The sequence below is a fragment of the Lissotriton vulgaris genome, chromosome 12 (assembly GCF_964263255.1).
Source record: "Lissotriton vulgaris chromosome 12, aLisVul1.2, whole genome shotgun sequence".
Taxonomy (NCBI): domain Eukaryota; kingdom Metazoa; phylum Chordata; class Amphibia; order Caudata; family Salamandridae; genus Lissotriton; species Lissotriton vulgaris.
The window spans coordinates 631,941,859-631,961,517 of NC_141700.1; the positions used below are offsets into that span (position 1 = coordinate 631,941,859).

Consider the following 19,659-nt stretch of genomic DNA (forward strand, 5'->3'; position numbering starts at 1 on the left):
TATAGCTGACATTCACTGGCATATAGCTAAGCACTCTTTTTAAATTGTACACACACATTGGAAAAATGCTTTTATATATTGCACCAAAGTATGAGCCTCGTTTAGAACTGGGCAGTAACAGAGCATTAACATGTCCCCTTTCCTCTCTGTTACTCTGCCTCATTAAAATGCGTGGAAACTCCTTTCTGTTTGACGGCAGATCCTCAGCTGGGTCTGTCAACAGGAGCACATGTCAGGTGGGCTAACCACCAAGGACCAGTGGCTACATGGGGTTTAAAGGCGTGGGACTTCCTGTATTGTATTTTTTCTTTACTTCCCGAGACTACATGGCAGTCCTAGGCAGGAATAAAGAATCAATGGGCCAGATGTTCTAAGCATGGGTCACAAAATACTGGTTGCAGTTTGCAACCGGTATTTTGTGACCAGTGTGGTATTTTGCAAACTGACCTATGCATTAATAGGTCGGTTTGCAACATACCAAATAGTGGGCCCCAATCATAAATATTAATGAGGTAGGTCGCAAATTACGCTCCACTATGATTCGCAAAAACCACAGTTGATGGACAGAATGCAGAACAATGCCATACATTCACCCCAGTACAGAGATCTGGGCCTAAATCCACCGTTTTTTTTCACTCCACACCACCCCAGTTCAGACATGGCCATATGCAAATCAGCCTTGACCCTGTGCCTCATGGGAACAGTCCAGCCCGAACTACCAAGGCATGTCTTTCCTGGACCGGAATCAAGCCTCCTAGGACCGGTTTCTGGCTATCAGCCGTCTTCAGCCAGGATAGCTTGACTCCAGTGGTGTGGAGAGCATGGGACTCATGTCTGAGCATACCCATCCCACTCGGGGTGACAAATGCAAAAGCAGCAATCACATGGATGATGGCCTGCTGGGGTCAGCAGAGCAACACTCCACTTCCAAATACTAATTCGGTACGAAGTGGCAAAACCATAATTGCAATTCGGTAACATGTTACAGAATGACAGTTCGTGTCTGGTACATACCAAAAGTCCTTTTTGCAATGATACATCGCTCAAGTCTGCGAATCGGACCCTTTGTGAATGCAAAAAGCCTTAATACATCTGGCGCAGTGTCCAACCAATCTAGGAGAAAACTCCAAGAGCATCACTGATATTGGTTTTTTTGGTTTATAAATAATAAACCCCCACTTTCTGCATTCGTTTTATCCAAACAAAAAAATGATGCTCGGATTTACATGCTGCCGTGATATGGTGAACCAGGCAGCTTTCAGCAGTTTCATCATGTTGGTAAATGCATTTTCAGCAAATATTCCCTTCCCTTTTAGCAGCGAGCTCTAGTAAGTGGTAAAACTTTCCGAAAGCCCCTATGCCGCGTGGAAAGAGGCTTACTGGGACCCAAAGAAGAGAGGGCAGAGATCAGCACTGGAAGGACTGACATGAGGCTCTTGTCACTTATTCCAATTGTTGTGACATCTTACAGTGCATATAGTTACTGTCTGTTTAGAGTCTAGACTGAACATTATCATGAACGGTGTTGCAATATCACATCATACTGAAATGTGACGAAGTGACATACTTAAATAAATGCTTGCAAGCCCATAATTCACATCCCATAATTCACATCCATTAATTCACATCCCTTAATCTCTTCAAGTTTCTGCTTCATAATGGGAAGATTTGCCGACGGAAATGTAGTGTTCTACTATTGTATTACCCCAGGTTCGTGCCGTGTCCGTAGTGGTGAAGAGAGCTATGCCACCTCACTTATAACTGTGGTGAACCCCCTACTTCACAGCAGTGGTGGCATTTTTGATGACTGAAAGGCACACGGGAGATGGTGTTCTAGTGCCACCAGAGGGCGGTGTTGGCTGTAACTCTGAGTCTCTTACCGAAACCTATCCATACACTGGAACCGGTACAGAATGTGTCTGTTCTATAAACTGAAGGATTTTGCATATTCTTTTAAAGCAAAGTGGCTTTCTAATAAGGTCGGTGCAATTTGTGTAGACAATTGAACATAGGTGTAGGTAGAACAAACCCTATCGAAAGATTTCCAGAATAAGGCATTATAACATGTCCAAATGATATTTTTCCGAAATTATATGTCATTTTGGTCAGATGTCTTTTCTTGTTGATCTTTTAAGTAATAAACAGTGCTACTTCTGATCCTTTAAAAGTAAGGCTCCTCTTCTGACCTTTGGCCTCATGCCCTTCTCTACTGTTGGCTCTTCACACCATGCTTTATCACAGTGCTGACCTTTTGTTTCTCATTGGGTGCTAGGGCTGGCCTTTTATTCATACCTGGAGCCTCCTGGCTCTTGACAACACACATGCACCTACTACTCACCCTTTGCACCACCCACTGTTTTACTGCTGCCCTTTTACACTGTACATGGGCCTAGCTCTGTCCTCTTCTATCGTACACAACCCCATCGCTGACCTTTTAAACCATACAAGGACCTACTATTGACCTTTCACGCCATATGTATCCCTTCTGTTTATGTTGTATACTATACATAGTCATACTGCCGACCAACAGACCTCTATAGCAGGGGTCTCCAAACCGGTCCTGGAGGGCCGGATCCATGCCAGATTTTTTGGATATCCCCATTGAGATACATGTAGTAGTTTTAAAAATCTGGCAAGGATCTGGCCCTCCAAAACCGGTTTGGGGACCCCTGCTCTATAGGGTCCTGCTGCTGACCTTTAAGTCTTACATGTCCCTTCTGTTTGTTCATCATTTGCTCTTGTGCTTATGTGGCCGTACTACTGACACTGGACAACAGGCATGATCTGACTCCTGACTTTTCACTCCAAACATACATTAAAAATGCTGCTGTAGATCTTACCTACCGCAAAGTGCCGTATCAATGATCTTTTACAACATACATAATTGTAATACTAAACATTTAATTCCTATATTGGATCCAGTTTTACGTCATCAGCGGGTCTGTTACTATGCAGTAAGGGGATGGGAGGGGAGCTAGTTGGGGAGTGTTCATCAAATGTATCGTAACAAGTAAGACATGATGGTTTTGACAAGTGTAAACTATTGAATTCACAGATCACTGAATGTAAGTGAGTACTACAAATATGTCTATAGACAATGAGACTTGATGAAAAATAATAAAAACTGTTAAAAAAAATCAGCGGGTCTGTTACTAATGATTCACACCAAATGTGACTCACTTGTTACTCTACCGCTAGACCTATGATGGACGTGTCCCATCTTGCATAAATGCTCTCCGGCACCATACATTTTTCTGCCCCTGATCTTTTGCAGGATAGGTAGGCATACTGCTGATATTAAACACCACCCATGGCGTTCAGTGACATAACCTATTGCAGGTGATACCGCTGGTATTGTTGTTACGTGTTAATAATGTTTTTTCTCTGGAGTCCCGCTCCACAGCATACCTTTGTTCTTCACTTCAGCACATATCTCCTTTCAAGTTCTTTGCTGTAATTCAATGCTCTTTCTTTTCCACAGACCGGCTGCTCTCGCTGATCCTGCTGTCCTTTGACTTCCCCAGTGATGCTTCTTCCAAAGACCAGTGTGTGGAGTGCATCGAAGAGATCTTTTTCCCGCCCATCTGGCCGGCACTGCTGGCTCTTTACAGGTACTATCCAAGTCTTTTAGAATAAAGTCTACAAAATCACAATGTAGTGAGTACAACAGATCTCCAGCCGATCGCCATAGATTAAGGCCCTCAAGACAAGTATCTAACTAGAAAGCATAAGAAATAGAGATTCTTGACTGTAATGTTTTTCTTCGCACCTGTATCTGTAAGTATGGGACATCAGCGGATCAGGTTCGTTGACTCAAAACAAGCTATTCTGATTTGGAAGCTAGGGCAACAGGTCTTACATTATTGTAACACGGATTAAAAACGTTGGTGTACATACTCGGTACAGGGGTCGCTAAAGGGGGTCATCCTGTTTGTACCTCTCCTCTACGTTTGTGGTCCTTTCACATCACACTGGCTGATTCTGCATAAGACCGATGTCAGACATGAGATACCATTTGCCACCTTACACAATTTATTTTCCATCAAAAAAGGCTCATTTTGCCCTAACCTCCTGTCTACACCTCGAAAGAGTACCGCTTTTTTGGTGCTGTTTTTGCTACTTGAAAACATGTTCAGGTGAGAATATGGACTAATAGAGGGGGCATGCCCCTCATTCCCACGGCAAAACACTTCTTCTCTCCTTTTATGGTGTGATAAAGAGAAAGAGCCCCTCAACTCTCTATCACTTGTATTGCAGATACAAGTAAATCAATCAATCAATCAATCAACCAATCAGAGTACTTGTAAAGCGTGCTACTTACCCGTGAGGGTCCCAAGGCGCTGAGGGGAGGGGGGGTGCTGCTACTGCTCGAAGAGTCAGGTCTTGAGGAGTCTTCAGAAGGTGAGTAGGTCTTGGGTCTGCCGTATGTGTGAAGGGAGGGTGTTGCAGGTCTTGGCGGCGAGGTAGGAGAAGGATCTGCCACCGGACATCGTTCATTGGATGCAAGGGACAGCAGCGAGGGCGAGGCTGGCAGAGCGGAGCTGGTGGGTGGGGGTGTGGAAGCCGAGTCTGCTGTTCAGGTAGGCTGGTCCGGCGTTGTGCAGTGCTTTGTGTGCGTGGGTGAGGAGCTTGAAGGTGATCCTCTTGTCGACGGGGAGCCAGTGTAGGTCTCTCAGGTACGGGGTGATGTGGCTGCGGCGGGGGACGTTGACGATCAGTTGGGCGGAGGCGTTTTGGATGCGTTGTAGTCATCGTAGGTGTTTGGCTGGGATTCCTGCGTAGAGTGCGTTGCCGTAGTCCAGTCTGCTGCTGACGAGGGCCTATGTCACCGTTCTTCTTGTTTCGGTCGGGATCCACTTGTAGTTCCTGCGGAGCATGCAGAGGGTGTTGTAGCAGGAGGAGGAGACGGCGTTGACCTGCTGAGACATGGAGAGGGAGGAGTCAAGGATGAATACTAGATTGCGTGCATGGTCGGTGGGTGTTGGTGCTGTTCCCAGTGTGGTCGGCTGCCAGGAGTCGTCCAAGGCTGAGGAGGTGGGCCCGAGGATGAGGACCTCCGTCTTGTCCGAGTTCAGCTTCAGACGGCTGCTCCTCATCCAATCGGCGACGGCCTTCATTCCCTCGTGGAGGTTGGTTTTGGCGGTGTGTGGGTCCTTGGTGAGGGAGAGGATGAGCTGGGTGTCGTCAGCGTAGGAGATGATGTTGAGGTCGTGATGGCGGGCCACTTGTTCGAGGGGGGCCATGTACACGTTGGACAGCGTCAGGCTGAGGGATGAGCCCTGGGGGAGGCTGCAGATGATGTCGGTGGCTTCGGATCGGAAGGGTGGGAGGCGGATCCTCTGGGTTCTGCCGGAGAGGAAGGACGTGGTCCAGTCAAGAGCCTTCTCTTGGATTCCGGCTTCTAGGTGGCGTGTCTTTAGAGTGCGATGGCAGACCGTGTCAAAGGCGGCTGACAGGTCCAGGAGGATGAGGGCTGATGTTTCGCCATTGTCTAGTTGGAGCCTGATGTCGTCTGTGGCAGAGATGAGGGCTGTCTCGGTGCCGTGGTTTCGTCTGAATCCGGACTGGGACGGGTCCAAGATGTTGTTGTCTTCGAGGTGGCGGGCCAGTTGCATGTTGATGATTTTCTCGATGACCTTTGCCGGGAGCAGGGAGATGGGCCGGAAGTTCTTGAGGTCCTTGGGGTCCGCTTTGGGCTTCTTGAGGAGGGCGTTGATTTCAGCGTGCTTCCAGCTTTCCGGGAATGTCGCTGTTTTGAAGGAGATGTTGATGACCTTCCGTAGTTGGGGTGCGATGGCTGCGTCTGCTTTGTTGAATACGTGGTGTGGGCACGGGTCAGACGGAGATCCTGAGTGGATGGAGTTCATGACCTTGCGTGTCTCGTCATCGTTGACGTTGAACCAGGAGGTCAGGCGGTTGGCGCTGGTGGTGTTCACAGGGGAGGTGGAGTCTGGCGTAGTCGGACGGTCGTGGTGTTGAAGCTGTCCTGGATGTCAGCGATCCAGCGGTGGAAGAAGATGGCTAGTGAGTCGCACAGTTCTTGTGAGGGCGGGATGTCGTTGGCGTTGGCGCTGGGGTTGGAGAGTTCCTTTTCGATGCTGAAGAGCTCTTTGCTGTCATGTACGTTGTTATCCAAGCGGTCTTTGAAGGAGGATCTCTTGGCTAATCTGATGAGGTGGTGGTGTCTGCGGGTGGCGTCGTTGTGGGCTGCCTGGTTGTCCGGTGTGCGTTCGTGGAGCCATGTCTTCTCCAGTTTCCGGCATGCACGTTTAGAGGTCTGGAGCTCGTTGGTGAACCAGGTGGCTCGCTTGTTGGCGTGGCTGTTGGAGGGTTTCTTGAGCGGGGCGAGGGTGTTGGCACAGTCGTCGATCCACTGTCTGAGGTTTCGGGCTGCGGCGTCTGGGTTGGTGGGGTCGGTGGGTGGGTTCTTGGTGAGGGAGGTGATCAGCTGGTCTTCGGTGACTGTGCTCCAGCAGCGGCGAGGCAGCTTTTGGGTGCGGTGTTGCGTGGTTTTTTTCTTGAAAGTGCAATGGATGCAGCGGTGGTCGGTCCAGTGGAGTTCGGTGGTGTGGTCGAAGGCGACGTGGGAGCCTGTGGAGAAGACAGGATCCAGCGTGTGGCCGGCGGCGTGGGTGGGTGCGGTTACGAGTTGTCTGAGGCCCAGGTTGGCGAGGTTGTCGATCAGGGTGGCGGATGCAGCCCAAGAGGGGACTCCATTCACTATTTAAAAGAAGGCATATGTGTATAAACAAAATTTGCTACATATATACCACCAGAAACCTTCCTTCAAACAAAATTTGCTCTTAGTTCCATCCAATGCTTTGTAAACTGGAAAGTGAGAGTAAAGGGAGTTATTTAGAGTTTGGCAGTCAGGGTACTCCGCGACAAAGAGGGCAGAGTACCCTATCTGCCAAACTGATAATCTGCCTGCTCTGTTCGGAGTCTTGCAGACCATCATGTATCCACCGATGGTGCCCCTGCTGGGTCCGCCAGTGGAATGGCTCGATGGAATCAAGGACATCGGTATAAGTACATCAGACTGTCCACTCCATCAAGAGTAGAGGTCTGATGTCCTTTTTTTCTGTTCACGACCACCAGTGTGTCCCGAACAGTGAAAAGGAAAATGACCCTCACACCCTGGGAGAAAACAGACTCACAGGGCGTCAGGGTCATTAGTCTTTTGTTGTACAACTCCCGCTTTGGGAGTTTGTTTTTGTAGGAAAACAAAGTTTGTTGAGCGGCTGCATGAAATATGGCGCCGCTCAGCTCATTTTAATGCCTCCAGAAAAGCCTCTGCGGTAGCAACTCCTTTGGGTACACAGAGATCTTGGCCAGGCAAGCAGAGGTCTCTAAATATAGAGAGTGATGTTATGACCTCCACTTCCCTGGCTGCCCGCCCAACTTTAAATCAGAATGAAGTTTTGTTTCTAGAAATGCTTGTTTATCTGTAATGATATGTAGAGGTTTAGAACCGAACAAGAATATCATCACATATACCTTAATTCATTACAAGCTATGTGTGATGGCATTACAGTAAAATGGCTGACTATTGTATTCAATAAAGCTGCCCCGCTGGCTATGGTGTTCTATGACAGAACTGTGCCTAGGAAACAACAGTCATTCTTGCTCTTACATCCTTGTTGTCACCCACAAACATTCATGCTCATTCAGATCTCTCACTATCTCATCTCTCTAGTCAGGAAAGGTGAGCTTCCCTCTCCTGTTTTACTCTGTCTTGCACACCATCAGCCAGTGTCAAAGAATTGATAGATATCTGTGTGGAGCCATCTTGTGCAATTACAATGGGGCAGTGTTGAGACTGTGGGGGATTCATCATGACTGCTTTCAATATGTTGGTTTCCGGGATTGCATCTCGGCTCGGGCAACTATTTTGTCACTAGTGCTGTTTCTTAATGTGTGGCATTGAGTTTGTGAGGTACTGCTGAATGAGTACTTTCGCGAAATTCACCTTTGTGGATTTTTACTTTGTCGTTTGCGTCTTTTACACAAGCAAGTTCTTTGTCTCATGCTCATGCCCATGTCTTTGCAGTGGGGTCATAGAGAGCTTAAGGGAAGATGTTTTTGCTAACGTGCCCTGTTTTTTCTTACTCAGGTTACACTATCTACTTTTTAAACGCATGGTCACTTCCTACCCAGCTCTTGGCCAGGAATGACTCCATCCATATTGTTACTGAATACTGCTTTATTGTTTGGATCCAGATGTTCTTTTGCTATTGCACGTGGATGTCATCATATAATGGACACGTTAGAATGAGGTCGAGCAGATTTTCTGTGTGGCAACAAACACAGTTTTACGTTTGGACCAGGTTTCTTTCGCAGAGGAGGTTTCATAGTAGGAGGTATCCACCTCTGGACAAAGCAAGTAGCTTCCTTTGTCCAGTGTTTTCCAGGTAGTGCTGGGCATGTTGCAAGACGACACATAAAGTATTTTGACCTGCTATATAGATAGGGTCCAGGACATTTAGATTTCTTTCTTGTTGGAGTTTATCAACTTGCTTTTTTACTAGTATGGTTGGCCTTTTAGTGGCATGCTTCTCTGGCTTGTCTTTCGGCTTTCTGTTTAGAGACTAAGTATTAAGACTTCCGTTTTCCATGTCATCTTCCAGATTTAGTCAATACATCAATTTTGGTGGATTTCCATTGTTTTAGCTCTTACTTTATTGGTGATATTCTGCAGCAGTCCTCAAAGGGGCTGTTTCCCACTTTTGATTCATCAAGAGCGATGGTAGGGAAGCCCAACTGGAGCATGAATTTTCTTTCATGTTATCCTATTTTGGATCGGGTTTCATCCCTTCCCCCGAGTTCTGCCCACTTCATAGGCTATTTAGTTTTCCACCTTAGCCCTTACAACCTTGTTTATTTAAGGGGAGAATCTGATTTTTGTCCAGACAAGTCGAGGATTGTTCTAAGAGGCATCAGATATTTCACTTGCTGTTTTGATGTGGGTCTCCCAGTTTATATTGCTTGTTATTAACATCTTGGTAAATACATGTGTTGTCCTCCGCGAGTTCCATCTCCCAAGGATGAAGACTTTTTAACAATCGTTTTTTCTGACCGTCATTATCTTAGTTTTTTGTGTGTTAATTGTCAGACATTTGGATGTGCCATATAGTTTGCTGCAGGACCGCTTTATATATATTTGTGTAGAGTGAAAACAGGAGCGGGACACAGAGGCAGCCTTATTTTACTCCTCCAGATCTTGAGAATTGTCTGCTTTGCTTTCCTTTTTGATTTACCTTTACCTTAGAGTTTGTTCCTGTGTTCAACATTTGAACCAGGTAAAAGACAGCAGATTACAGGGTGAAGTTTGTCAGTTTTTTGCTATATTTGCGATAATCTTCCCTCGAAACCAGATTGAAGGCTATGGTATAGTGTGGTTGCCATATACAGGGGTATTTTGTTTTGGGTGTGCTGTGTTTGTGGGTTGTGTGCTAGAAATGAAGATTTGCTGTACGGTTGAGAGTCCTAGCCTGAATCTGCCTTCAATTGGCTTAAATATGTTTTGTTTTGTTATCCATCCTTCCATTAGGATAGAATAAGGAGAATTGTTCCATTCACCCGTAAGGAAGATTATTTTAGAGTTGAGTTGGCATTCTGTGTTGAGCACACTAATAGGTCTGTAGAATTTGTGGTCGTTCTTTGGGCTTTTTTATAATCTTAAAACAATGATGTTTAGCCAGGATACTGGGCAAACCGGGCGTTCCAAAAGTTTTATGAAGATGGCTGCTAGGCTTTGTGTCCACCATTCCAGTTGGTGTCTGAAGACTTTCAGCAGGATCATATTTGGACCTGGTTAGTTCTTTGAGACCCTTTTTCACTTTGACTTCAGTGAAGGTTTCCTCATTATCTCTCAACGTGGCATGGTCTTTATTTGTGGATGCATTTCTTGGTATGATTTTCTTAGATGGGTTTGTTTTGTGTTGCTTGCATGCTCAATTTGCTGCATTGAAAACTATTGTGAAGAACTTTTTCCAGTTTCTGCTATTGTTTGTGCCAGTGTGTGTTCGGGCGCCTAGCCTTATTCCAGAAGGTTTTTGAGTTCTTCTCCCTTGCAAGTTTTTCAAGAGTATTCCGGTTGTACTGCGTTATTTCTTCTGTTTTTATTAGAGTTTTATAGCTCAGTCTGGCAGCCCGTCTTTCCTTTGTGATTACCCCCGTTCAAATCAAACATTTCAGGTCCTCCTTTATTTGCTTATATTCGTCTTCGAACCAGAAGACATTGCTTGTTTTCTTTTTGCGCCTTGCTCTGTTTCCACCTGTGTATTATGTGACAAGAGTTTTTATCGAGGATGTTCTCGTAGCTTGGCAGCCAACTTCCATGGAGGGTGAGTTTGTCCACTAGGTAAGATAAAATCATTTCTGTTTCGGATTCATTGCTCCATTAATTCAGTGTTTGCTCCATATTCAGACGCTACTGGATCCTGACTTGAGAATCAAATTCCTATGTACTGTCCAACTAGTGAGCATCGGGTGCCCAATCTGCAATGCTTCCTTTGATGTCCACATGTAAGGAGTTGTGGTCGCTCTCCAGTCTCCAATTTACCCAGCTGTTTTTAAACGTGTACCAGCCATGTGTTGGTAGCAGGATTAAGGGCTACATGCATCAAAATTCTAAATTGCGAATACCTAATTGCGAATTCCTGAGAATCTCAATTAGATCATGGCAATTTATAATGTATGAAACTCAAAGCGTTTCAGATAGCGATTCCTAGGGGTTCGCAAATTGCTCTATCTCATTGATATTAATGAGGCAGATCGCAATTTGCAAATCCCTAGGAATCCCAAAAATCACGGGGATGGTGGCCTGCTGAAGTCAGCAGACCACCATCTCCGTGATTGCTTTTAAATAAAGGAATCTTTTTTTGTAAAGCGGCCTGTTTTCCTTACAGAAAAATGAGATTCTTTACAAAAAGTTAAATGAAAAGTTATCTTTTCATTTTGTAAGAGTAGGTAGTGGTCCGTGGGACCACTGCATGCTCTTAAAAAATGCTGTAACAAACATTCACAAAGTAGACTGGGTCCCTTGGGGACCCCTTCCCATTTGGGAATGGGTTACCACCTACTTAAAGTAGGTGGTAAAATGCAAATGTTTTGCGACGGCATTTCGGTCACAAAACATTCCTACACACCGATGCGATTCGGTATTAGGAAGGGACTCCCTAAACACGGCCCTTCCTAATAGCGAATCACAAACCCATTTTTCGGTAACAGGCTACCAAATTGCAAAATAGGGTTTGTTGCATCTTAAAAGCATTTTTTGTGTTCGCAAACGGGCCGATTCGCAGCAAAGGCAAATATGCTTGATGCATGTGCCCCATAGTTGATTCTGTTGAAACTCCCCAGCCTATATAAGTGGGGATTTGGTGGTTGTTGTTTTTATATGAATTGCGGGCCTAGACCAAGCCTTCTAGTTGGCCAAATAATTTTCCTCTTGTATCTTTTTTCTCAAAATTGTGCTACTATGATAGCATGCTTAGTGCAGTTTTAAGTCTAAGTGTTGATTCTGAGGCCTTTTCCAGTTTACCCATCATGCAATTTGAATCACCACATATGAGTGTGAGGAGTTTTGACTCTGCTGGTTTATTCACTGTGTCTTGAATGGTGTCTAGAAGTTTGCTGAAGTCTTCCTTCTTTTGTTGTGGGGTATAAATATGTATTATCTTGAGGAAAGGATCTCTTGAGCGAGGTGACAAATGTGGATACTGTTATGCAGGTTATCCTAGTTTCTTATGTTTGAATGCAGTTTTCGACTTGCCAGGCTTTACGGAGGCCACTCTGTTTTTAGATCCCTGCATTTGCGGGGCGTAACTTTTTGGTTGGTGCAGCCTTGGAACTATCCTGGTAGGGCTGTCCATGTTTCTTGAATAGAAGAAAGAAGGGCAATGGGGCAGAGCACCTTACAAGACTAACAAGTCAAAACATCCCCTTGGGAACTCAATATTCAGCACTAATAAACACCTGGGATCACTCATTCACCCAGTATTGCCCCCACTGCAGACACAATTTAGTGCCACAGAAGTATCAGATTATGAAGAACTTTATTACCCCATATGCCAAAACATATCCAGTTTTTTCATGGATGAAAGGTAACGTAGCATGGATCATCTAGCTGTCAACTAATGAATGTTACAGCGTTTCTGGCATTAACTGAAAAAAAATTAACAAAATATGTCACAAACAACGTAAATTATTTTTTATATGATTTGTTAATCTGGTTCTCTGCAGTTGATTTAACTTTGTAATGGTATCAATTTCTTGTTGTCTCCTCGTTCTGTTTGATTGATCTCATTGCCTTTCTTGTAGGCAGTGTTCATTGGTATCTTCTTGAACATTTTTATGGGTTTGTTTGCTTAGGTGTATTTATGTATTTGTATCATTCAGATGTTAATTTCCTTGTGCAATATCTTCCTTACTAAGGGAGTAATTGATATTCTTATATCTTGTACTGCTTATTTCAGGCAGTAACTGTAATAACCCAATGCATGTCAGGTCACCCCCCTGCTGCCCAACAGCTCCACCTGCTCCTCAGCCCACCTGCTCCTCAGCCCGCTTCTGAGCCGATCGCGGGTTCGCGCCAGCTGCGCCCCTTTGCCGCTGATCGCCGCCTGCTTGGGGTTGTAGTTCTATGGGCTGTTGTTGTTTCCCCCACATTCCGCTCCTGGGCCCCTGCACGTATTTTTATTTTTATTCCCGCCACACAGCGCGTTCCCCCCTCTACCCCTCTAACCTTACCCCCCCTTCTAGATCCTGCTCCCCTCTTTCCCGCCGCTGCCCCCTACGGCCACGCCCCCTCGCCGCCCCACTCCCGCCTCCCAGTTGCTCCTCCCTCCCTCACCGCCTTATATGGCGGCCGCTGGAGGCGCGCCAGAGGCACGTCAAAGGCAACCCCGTCTGCGCCTGTCCGCGCCTGGAACGCGCCCAGCGACAGATCCCCTGGACCCCGGACCCGCCACGACACCAGACGTCGATACGACGCCAACACCCTCCATGCTCTCAACACCGGGCAAGACCACCGCTTCTTCCAGGCCGCACCCAAACGCACCCACGGACCCTTCACCTGCCAGACCTGCAACTTCACATGCGACAGGACCACCAAACCTCCAAGAACCGGACCCAACCACCTTCGCTGCATACTCCTCAACACCCGCTCCGCACGCAAACACTCCGTCGAGCTCTGGGACCTGCTCGACACCTCCGACCCGGACGTTGCCTTACTGACCGAGACCTGGTGGAACGACTTCTCGGTACCTGACATCGCCATAGCCATCCCTGACAGCTACATGATCGCCCGCAGAGACTGCACCAACGGAATTGGAGGAGGAATAGCCACCGTCCACAAGTCCACCCTCTCGCAGACGACTCCCTCAACGCCGCTGAACACCTCCACTTCCAGATCCACACCGACCTCAACACCACCCTCAGAGGAACACTCGTCTACAGACCTCCCGGACCCCGGGCCCCCTTCAGCGAGACCATCGCCGACCTCGCCAGCATCCACGCACTCGCCTCCTAGGACTACATCCTCCTCGGGGACCTGAACTTCCACCTCGAGAACAACAACGACGCCAACTCCACCTCCCTGATCGACATCCTTGCCAATCTCGGCCTCGAACAACTCGTCACCGAACCCACTCACGCCGCCGGCCACACACTCAACCCCGTCTTCGCCTCAAGCACCCACATCACCTTCAACCACACCACCGAACTCCACTGGACCGACCACCGCTGCATCCACTTCACCTTCAAGAATTCAACCAAGCACCACCGCACCCAACCGCTACCCTGCCGATGCTGAAGCAAAGTCACTGAAGACCAGCTGATCCTTACCCTCGCCCTGAACCCGCCTACCGACCCCACCAACACAGATGCCGCCGCCCGCAACCTCAAACAGTGGATCGACGACTGCGCCAACACCCTCGCCTGCTCAAGAAACCCTCCACCAACCACTCCAGCAAGAAAGCCGCATGGTTCACAGAAGAGCTCCAGACCACCAAACGTACTTGACGGAAGCTGGAGAAGAAATGGCTCCACGACCATACACCAGACAGCCTCTCAGCCCACAAGGACGCAATTTGTAGACATCACCACCTCATCGGAACAGCCAAGAGATCTTTCTTCCAAGCCCACCTGGACAACAAAGCACACGACAGCAAAGAGCTTTTTAAAATAGTGAAGGAACTCTCGAACCCCAGCGCCAACACCAACGATATTCCACCCTTGCAAGATCTGTGCGACTCACTGGCCACCTTCTTCCATCGCAAGATCGCCGACATCCACAACAGCTTCAACACCTCACCCGCTCCGACCGCTACAGACCCCACCCCGAACACCACCTGCACCAACCAGCTGACCTCCTGGTCCCACGTCAACTACGACGAGACACGCATAGTCATGAACTCCATCCACTCAGGGTCTCCGTCAGATCCCTGCCCACACCACTTCTTCAACAAAGCTGATGCAGCCATCGAACCCCAACTACGTAAGGTCATCAACAGCTCCTTTGACACAGCAACATTCCCGGAAAGCTGGAAACACGCCGAAATCAATGCCCTCCTCAAGAAGCCCAAGGCGGACCCCAAAGACCTCAAGAACTTCCGGCCCATCTCCCTGCTCCCATTCCCGGCGAAGGTTATCGAGAAAATCGCCAACACACAAATGACACGCCGCCTCGAGGACAACAACATCCTCAACCCTTCCCAGTCTGGATTCAGACGAAACCACAGCACCAAGACAACCCTCATCGCTGCCACAGACGACATCAGGCGCAAACTAGACAACAGCGAAACGTCAGCCCTCATCCTCCTGGACCTATCAGCCACCTTCGACACAGTCTGCCACCACACACTAAGAACACGCCTCCAAGAAGCCAGAATCCAGAAGAAGGCCCTGGACTGGACCACATCCTTCTTCTCCGGCAGAACCCAGCGAGTCCGCCTCCCACCCTTCCAATCCAAAGCCACCGACATCATCTGCGGCGTACCCCAGGGCTCATCCCTCAGCCCAACTTTGTTCAATGTCTACATGGCCCCCCTCGCACAAGTGGCCCGCAAGCACAACCTGAACATCATCTCCTACGCCGACGACACCCAGATCATCCTCTCCCTCACCAAGGACCCGCACACTGCCAAAACCAACCTCCACGAGGGAATGAAGGCCGTCGCCGAATGGATGAGAAACAGCCACCTGAAACTGAACTCGGACAAGACGGAAGTACTCATCTCCGGCCCCACCCCCTCTGCGTGGGACGACTCCTGGTGGCCGACCACGCTGGGAGCAGCTCCTACACCCACAGACCACGCACGCAACCTAGGATTCATCCTCGACTCCTCCCTCTCCATGTCAAAGCAGGTCAACGCCATCTCCTCCTCCACCTACAACACCCTCCGCATGCTTCCCAGGATCTACAAGTGGATCCCACCCGAAACCAGAAGAACGGTGACCCAAGCCCTCGTCAGCAGCAGGCTGGACTACGACAACGCACTCTACGCAGGAATCCCGATTAAACTCCTGCAACGACTACAACGCATCCAAAACGCCTCTGCCCGACTGATCCTCAACATCTCCCGCCGCAGCCACATCACCTGCACTGGCTCCCCTTCGACAAGAGGATCACCTTCAAACTCCTCACCCACGCACACAAAGCACTCCACAAAACCGGACCAGCCTACCTGAACAACAGACTCAACTTCCACACCCCTGCCCCCTAGCTCCGCTCCTCCAGCCTTGCCCTGGCTGCTGTCCTGCGCATCCAGCGAACAACATCTGGCGGCAGATCCTTCTCCTTCCTCGCAGCCAAGACCTAAAACCTGCTCACCTTCAGAAGGCTCCTCAAGACCTGGCTCAGTAGCGGCACCCCCTCCCCCTCAGCGCCTTGAGACCCTCACGGGCAAGTAGTGCGCTTTACAAGTTCATTGATTGATTGATTGATTTTTTTTTGTAACATCGTTTTTATTGCAACACCAAAATAAGTGCACAGACAGTATCATTATGGCATATCCATCAAACATAGCAGGAAGGCACATTAACCATCCACTCCCCCCACCACACCAGGCACGTCTTCAGAAAGAAGACTAAGCTGCCGTCATGCTGAGTCCATTCCCTGCTGCAAAATTCAATGTCCGCGGTCACATTCACAGGAAAAAGTGGGCTGCTTTTGTAATTTTCGCCCCTCCCCCACCCCCAACAACCACCCTCCCCCCAACTTCTTACAGTCCCGAACTCCCCCCCCGTGGCAGCGCTGTATGATAATCCCATTCAGAAATAAGGTCTGGTGTGTGCAAGGAGGTCCTATACATTCACTAAGGTGTGTTCCTAGGTGTGTTGGTGGGGTCAGCTGCTACCGAGTCCTCCTCCTCACCTTCCTCCTCATCATTATCATCCCGGAGTGCCTGCACCATCATTTCCCACGCTGTTGCCCTCTCCATGGCTTTCTCATCATCAGTCCTCCTAGCCATCTGGTACCTCAAAGTGCTTTCACAGGCCGCCCACCTCAGACATTCACCATACCACCGTTTATACGTGGGTCCCACTTTCGACTTCCAATTCCTCGTTATTTCCCTCTTTGCCAGGATCAGCCCCAAATCTATAAATCGGCTGGTATTTTTATTTTTAGAGGTGTGTGGAAACCAATGTAGGACCCCCACTTCCTTGGTGTACTGTATTTCCCTATCTGTAGTATTATTCAGGGCCCTCCCAACTTCCTGCCAGTATTCCCCCAAGGCAGGGCAGTCCCACAACATGTGACCCAGATCCGCCCCAACTGTATTACACCTGGGACAGGCCGCCTGTTCCACCCCAAAGTATTGTCGTATTTTCCCCGGCGTGAGGTATGCCCGATGTATAATATAAAAGTGTATAAGCTGGAACCTAGCGTTCCTTGAGCTTTTCCGCGCCCTTCGCAGCAACTGACCCCAAGTTGTATCAGGGATCTCCATTTGGAGGTCCAACTCCCATTTAGCTTTCAAAGCTGCGAGCGGCTGCAAGGCCTCCCGCAACATTCTGGAGTACAGGCAGGTTACCGCCTTAAAGGTCCCGGCTGCCATCATCGTATATTGGCACGCCATGGATGTCGCAGGTTCCTGCAAACCCTCTCCCCAGTGATCTTGCATGGCGCCTGTTACCGCTGCATGCAACAAGTAATCTCCTCGCGGGAGGTCGAACCTCTCCTGCAACTCCTGAAACGGAAGCAACGCACCATCCTCATACAAGTCGCCCAGCATTTGAACCCCAGCCTCTTCCCAGCCTAGTAATCGCGACCAGTCCCCACCATGAGGCAGGGCTGTAACCATTCCCAGCGGAATTTCCGGAGCATACATATGGCGGACACCTGCTCGTTTGCGCGCCCGGTTCCAGCAAAGTCGGAACGTCTGTTCCTCCACTGTCAAATCTCTGACCAAGAGCTTCTGATGCAGCGTGATGTATGCCAGCACATGCCGCGGGGTGCCCTCATCTCTAGAATGCTCCGGGCCTCGATACACCCTCGCGACCTCCTGAGCGAAAGTCTGCAGCTGAGCCGCCAGATAATAGCCTTCGAAATCGGGCACCGCCATACCTCCCTCATCCTTGGGTCTCAAGAGGGTATCCAGCGCGATTCGTCTCCTGCCCGTGCCCCAGAGAAACGCTATGGTCAATGATCTCAAGCGTCGAAAGACGGAGCCCGGAACCCACACCGGAAGAGTCCTAAAGTAATACACCTTCAAGAATTCAACCAAGCACCACCGCACCCAACCGCTACCCTGCCGATGCTGAAGCAAAGTCACTGAAGACCAGCTGATCCTTACCCTCGCCCTGAACCCGCCTACCGACCCCACCAACACAGATGCCGCCGCCCGCAACCTCAGACAGTGGATCGACGACTGCGCCAACACCCTCGCCTGCTCAAGAAACCCTCCACCAACCACTCCAGCAAGAAAGCCGCATGGTTCACAGAAGAGCTCCAGACCACCAAACGTACTTGACGGAAGCTGGAGAAGAAATGGCTCCACGACCACACACCAGACAGCCTCTCAGCCCACAAGGACGCAATTTGTAGACATCACCACCTCATCGGAACAGCCAAGAGATCTTTCTTCCAAGCCCACCTGGACAACAAAGCACACGACAGCAAAGAGCTTTTTAAAATAGTGAAGGAACTCTCGAACCCCAGCGCCAACACCAACGATATTCCACCCTTGCAAGATCTGTGCGACTCACTGGCCACCTTCTTCCATCGCAAGATCGCCGACATCCACAACAGCTTCAACACCTCACCCGCTCCGACCGCTACAGACCCCACCCCGAACACCACCTGCACCAACCAGCTGACCTCCTGGTCCCACGTCAACTACGACGAGACACGCATAGTCATGAACTCCATCCACTCAGGGTCTCCGTCAGATCCCTGCCCACACCACTTCTTCAACAAAGCTGATGCAGCCATCGAACCCCAACTACGTAAGGTCATCAACAGCTCCTTTGACACAGCAACATTCCCGGAAAGCTGGAAACACGCCGAAATCAATGCCCTCCTCAAGAAGCCCAAGGCGGACCCCAAAGACCTCAAGAACTTCCGGCCCATCTCCCTGCTCCCATTCCCGGCGAAGGTTATCGAGAAAATCGCCAACACACAAATGACACGCCGCCTCGAGGACAACAACATCCTCAACCCTTCCCAGTCTGGATTCAGACGAAACCACAGCACCAAGACAACCCTCATCGCTGCCACAGACGACATCAGGCGCAAACTAGACAACAGCGAAACGTCAGCCCTCATCCTCCTGGACCTATCAGCCACCTTCGACACAGTCTGCCACCACACACTAAGAACACGCCTCCAAGAAGCCAGAATCCAGAAGAAGGCCCTGGACTGGACCACATCCTTCTTCTCCGGCAGAACCCAGCGAGTCCGCCTCCCACCCTTCCAATCCAAAGCCACCGACATCATCTGCGGCGTACCCCAGGGCTCATCCCTCAGCCCAACTTTGTTCAATGTCTACATGGCCCCCCTCGCACAAGTGGCCCGCAAGCACAACCTGAACATCATCTCCTACGCCGACGACACCCAGATCATCCTCTCCCTCACCAAGGACCCGCACACTGCCAAAACCAACCTCCACGAGGGAATGAAGGCCGTCGCCGAATGGATGAGAAACAGCCACCTGAAACTGAACTCGGACAAGACGGAAGTACTCATCTCCGGCCCCACCCCCTCTGCGTGGGACGACTCCTGGTGGCCGACCACGCTGGGAGCAGCTCCTACACCCACAGACCACGCACGCAACCTAGGATTCATCCTCGACTCCTCCCTCTCCATGTCAAAGCAGGTCAACGCCATCTCCTCCTCCACCTACAACACCCTCCGCATGCTTCCCAGGATCTACAAGTGGATCCCACCCGAAACCAGAAGAACGGTGACCCAAGCCCTCGTCAGCAGCAGGCTGGACTACGACAACGCACTCTACGCAGGAATCCCGATTAAACTCCTGCAACGACTACAACGCATCCAAAACGCCTCTGCCCGACTGATCCTCAACATCTCCCGCCGCAGCCACATCACCTGCACTGGCTCCCCTTCGACAAGAGGATCACCTTCAAACTCCTCACCCACGCACACAAAGCACTCCACAAAACCGGACCAGCCTACCTGAACAACAGACTCAA

The 19,659-nt window shown here is 49.3% G+C and overlaps 1 protein-coding gene across 1 annotated transcript in view; it reads left to right on the top strand.

The window, feature by feature from the left end:
• The window catches only part of VPS9D1 (VPS9 domain containing 1), a 339,137-nt gene that overhangs the window by 194,912 nt on the left and 124,566 nt on the right, over positions 1–19,659 (top strand). Inside the window, exon 11 of the mRNA XM_086945790.1 lies at positions 3,482–3,611. Coding sequence (XP_086801916.1) covers positions 3,482–3,611 — 130 coding nt within the window. The remainder of the gene's footprint in view (positions 1–3,481; positions 3,612–19,659) is intronic.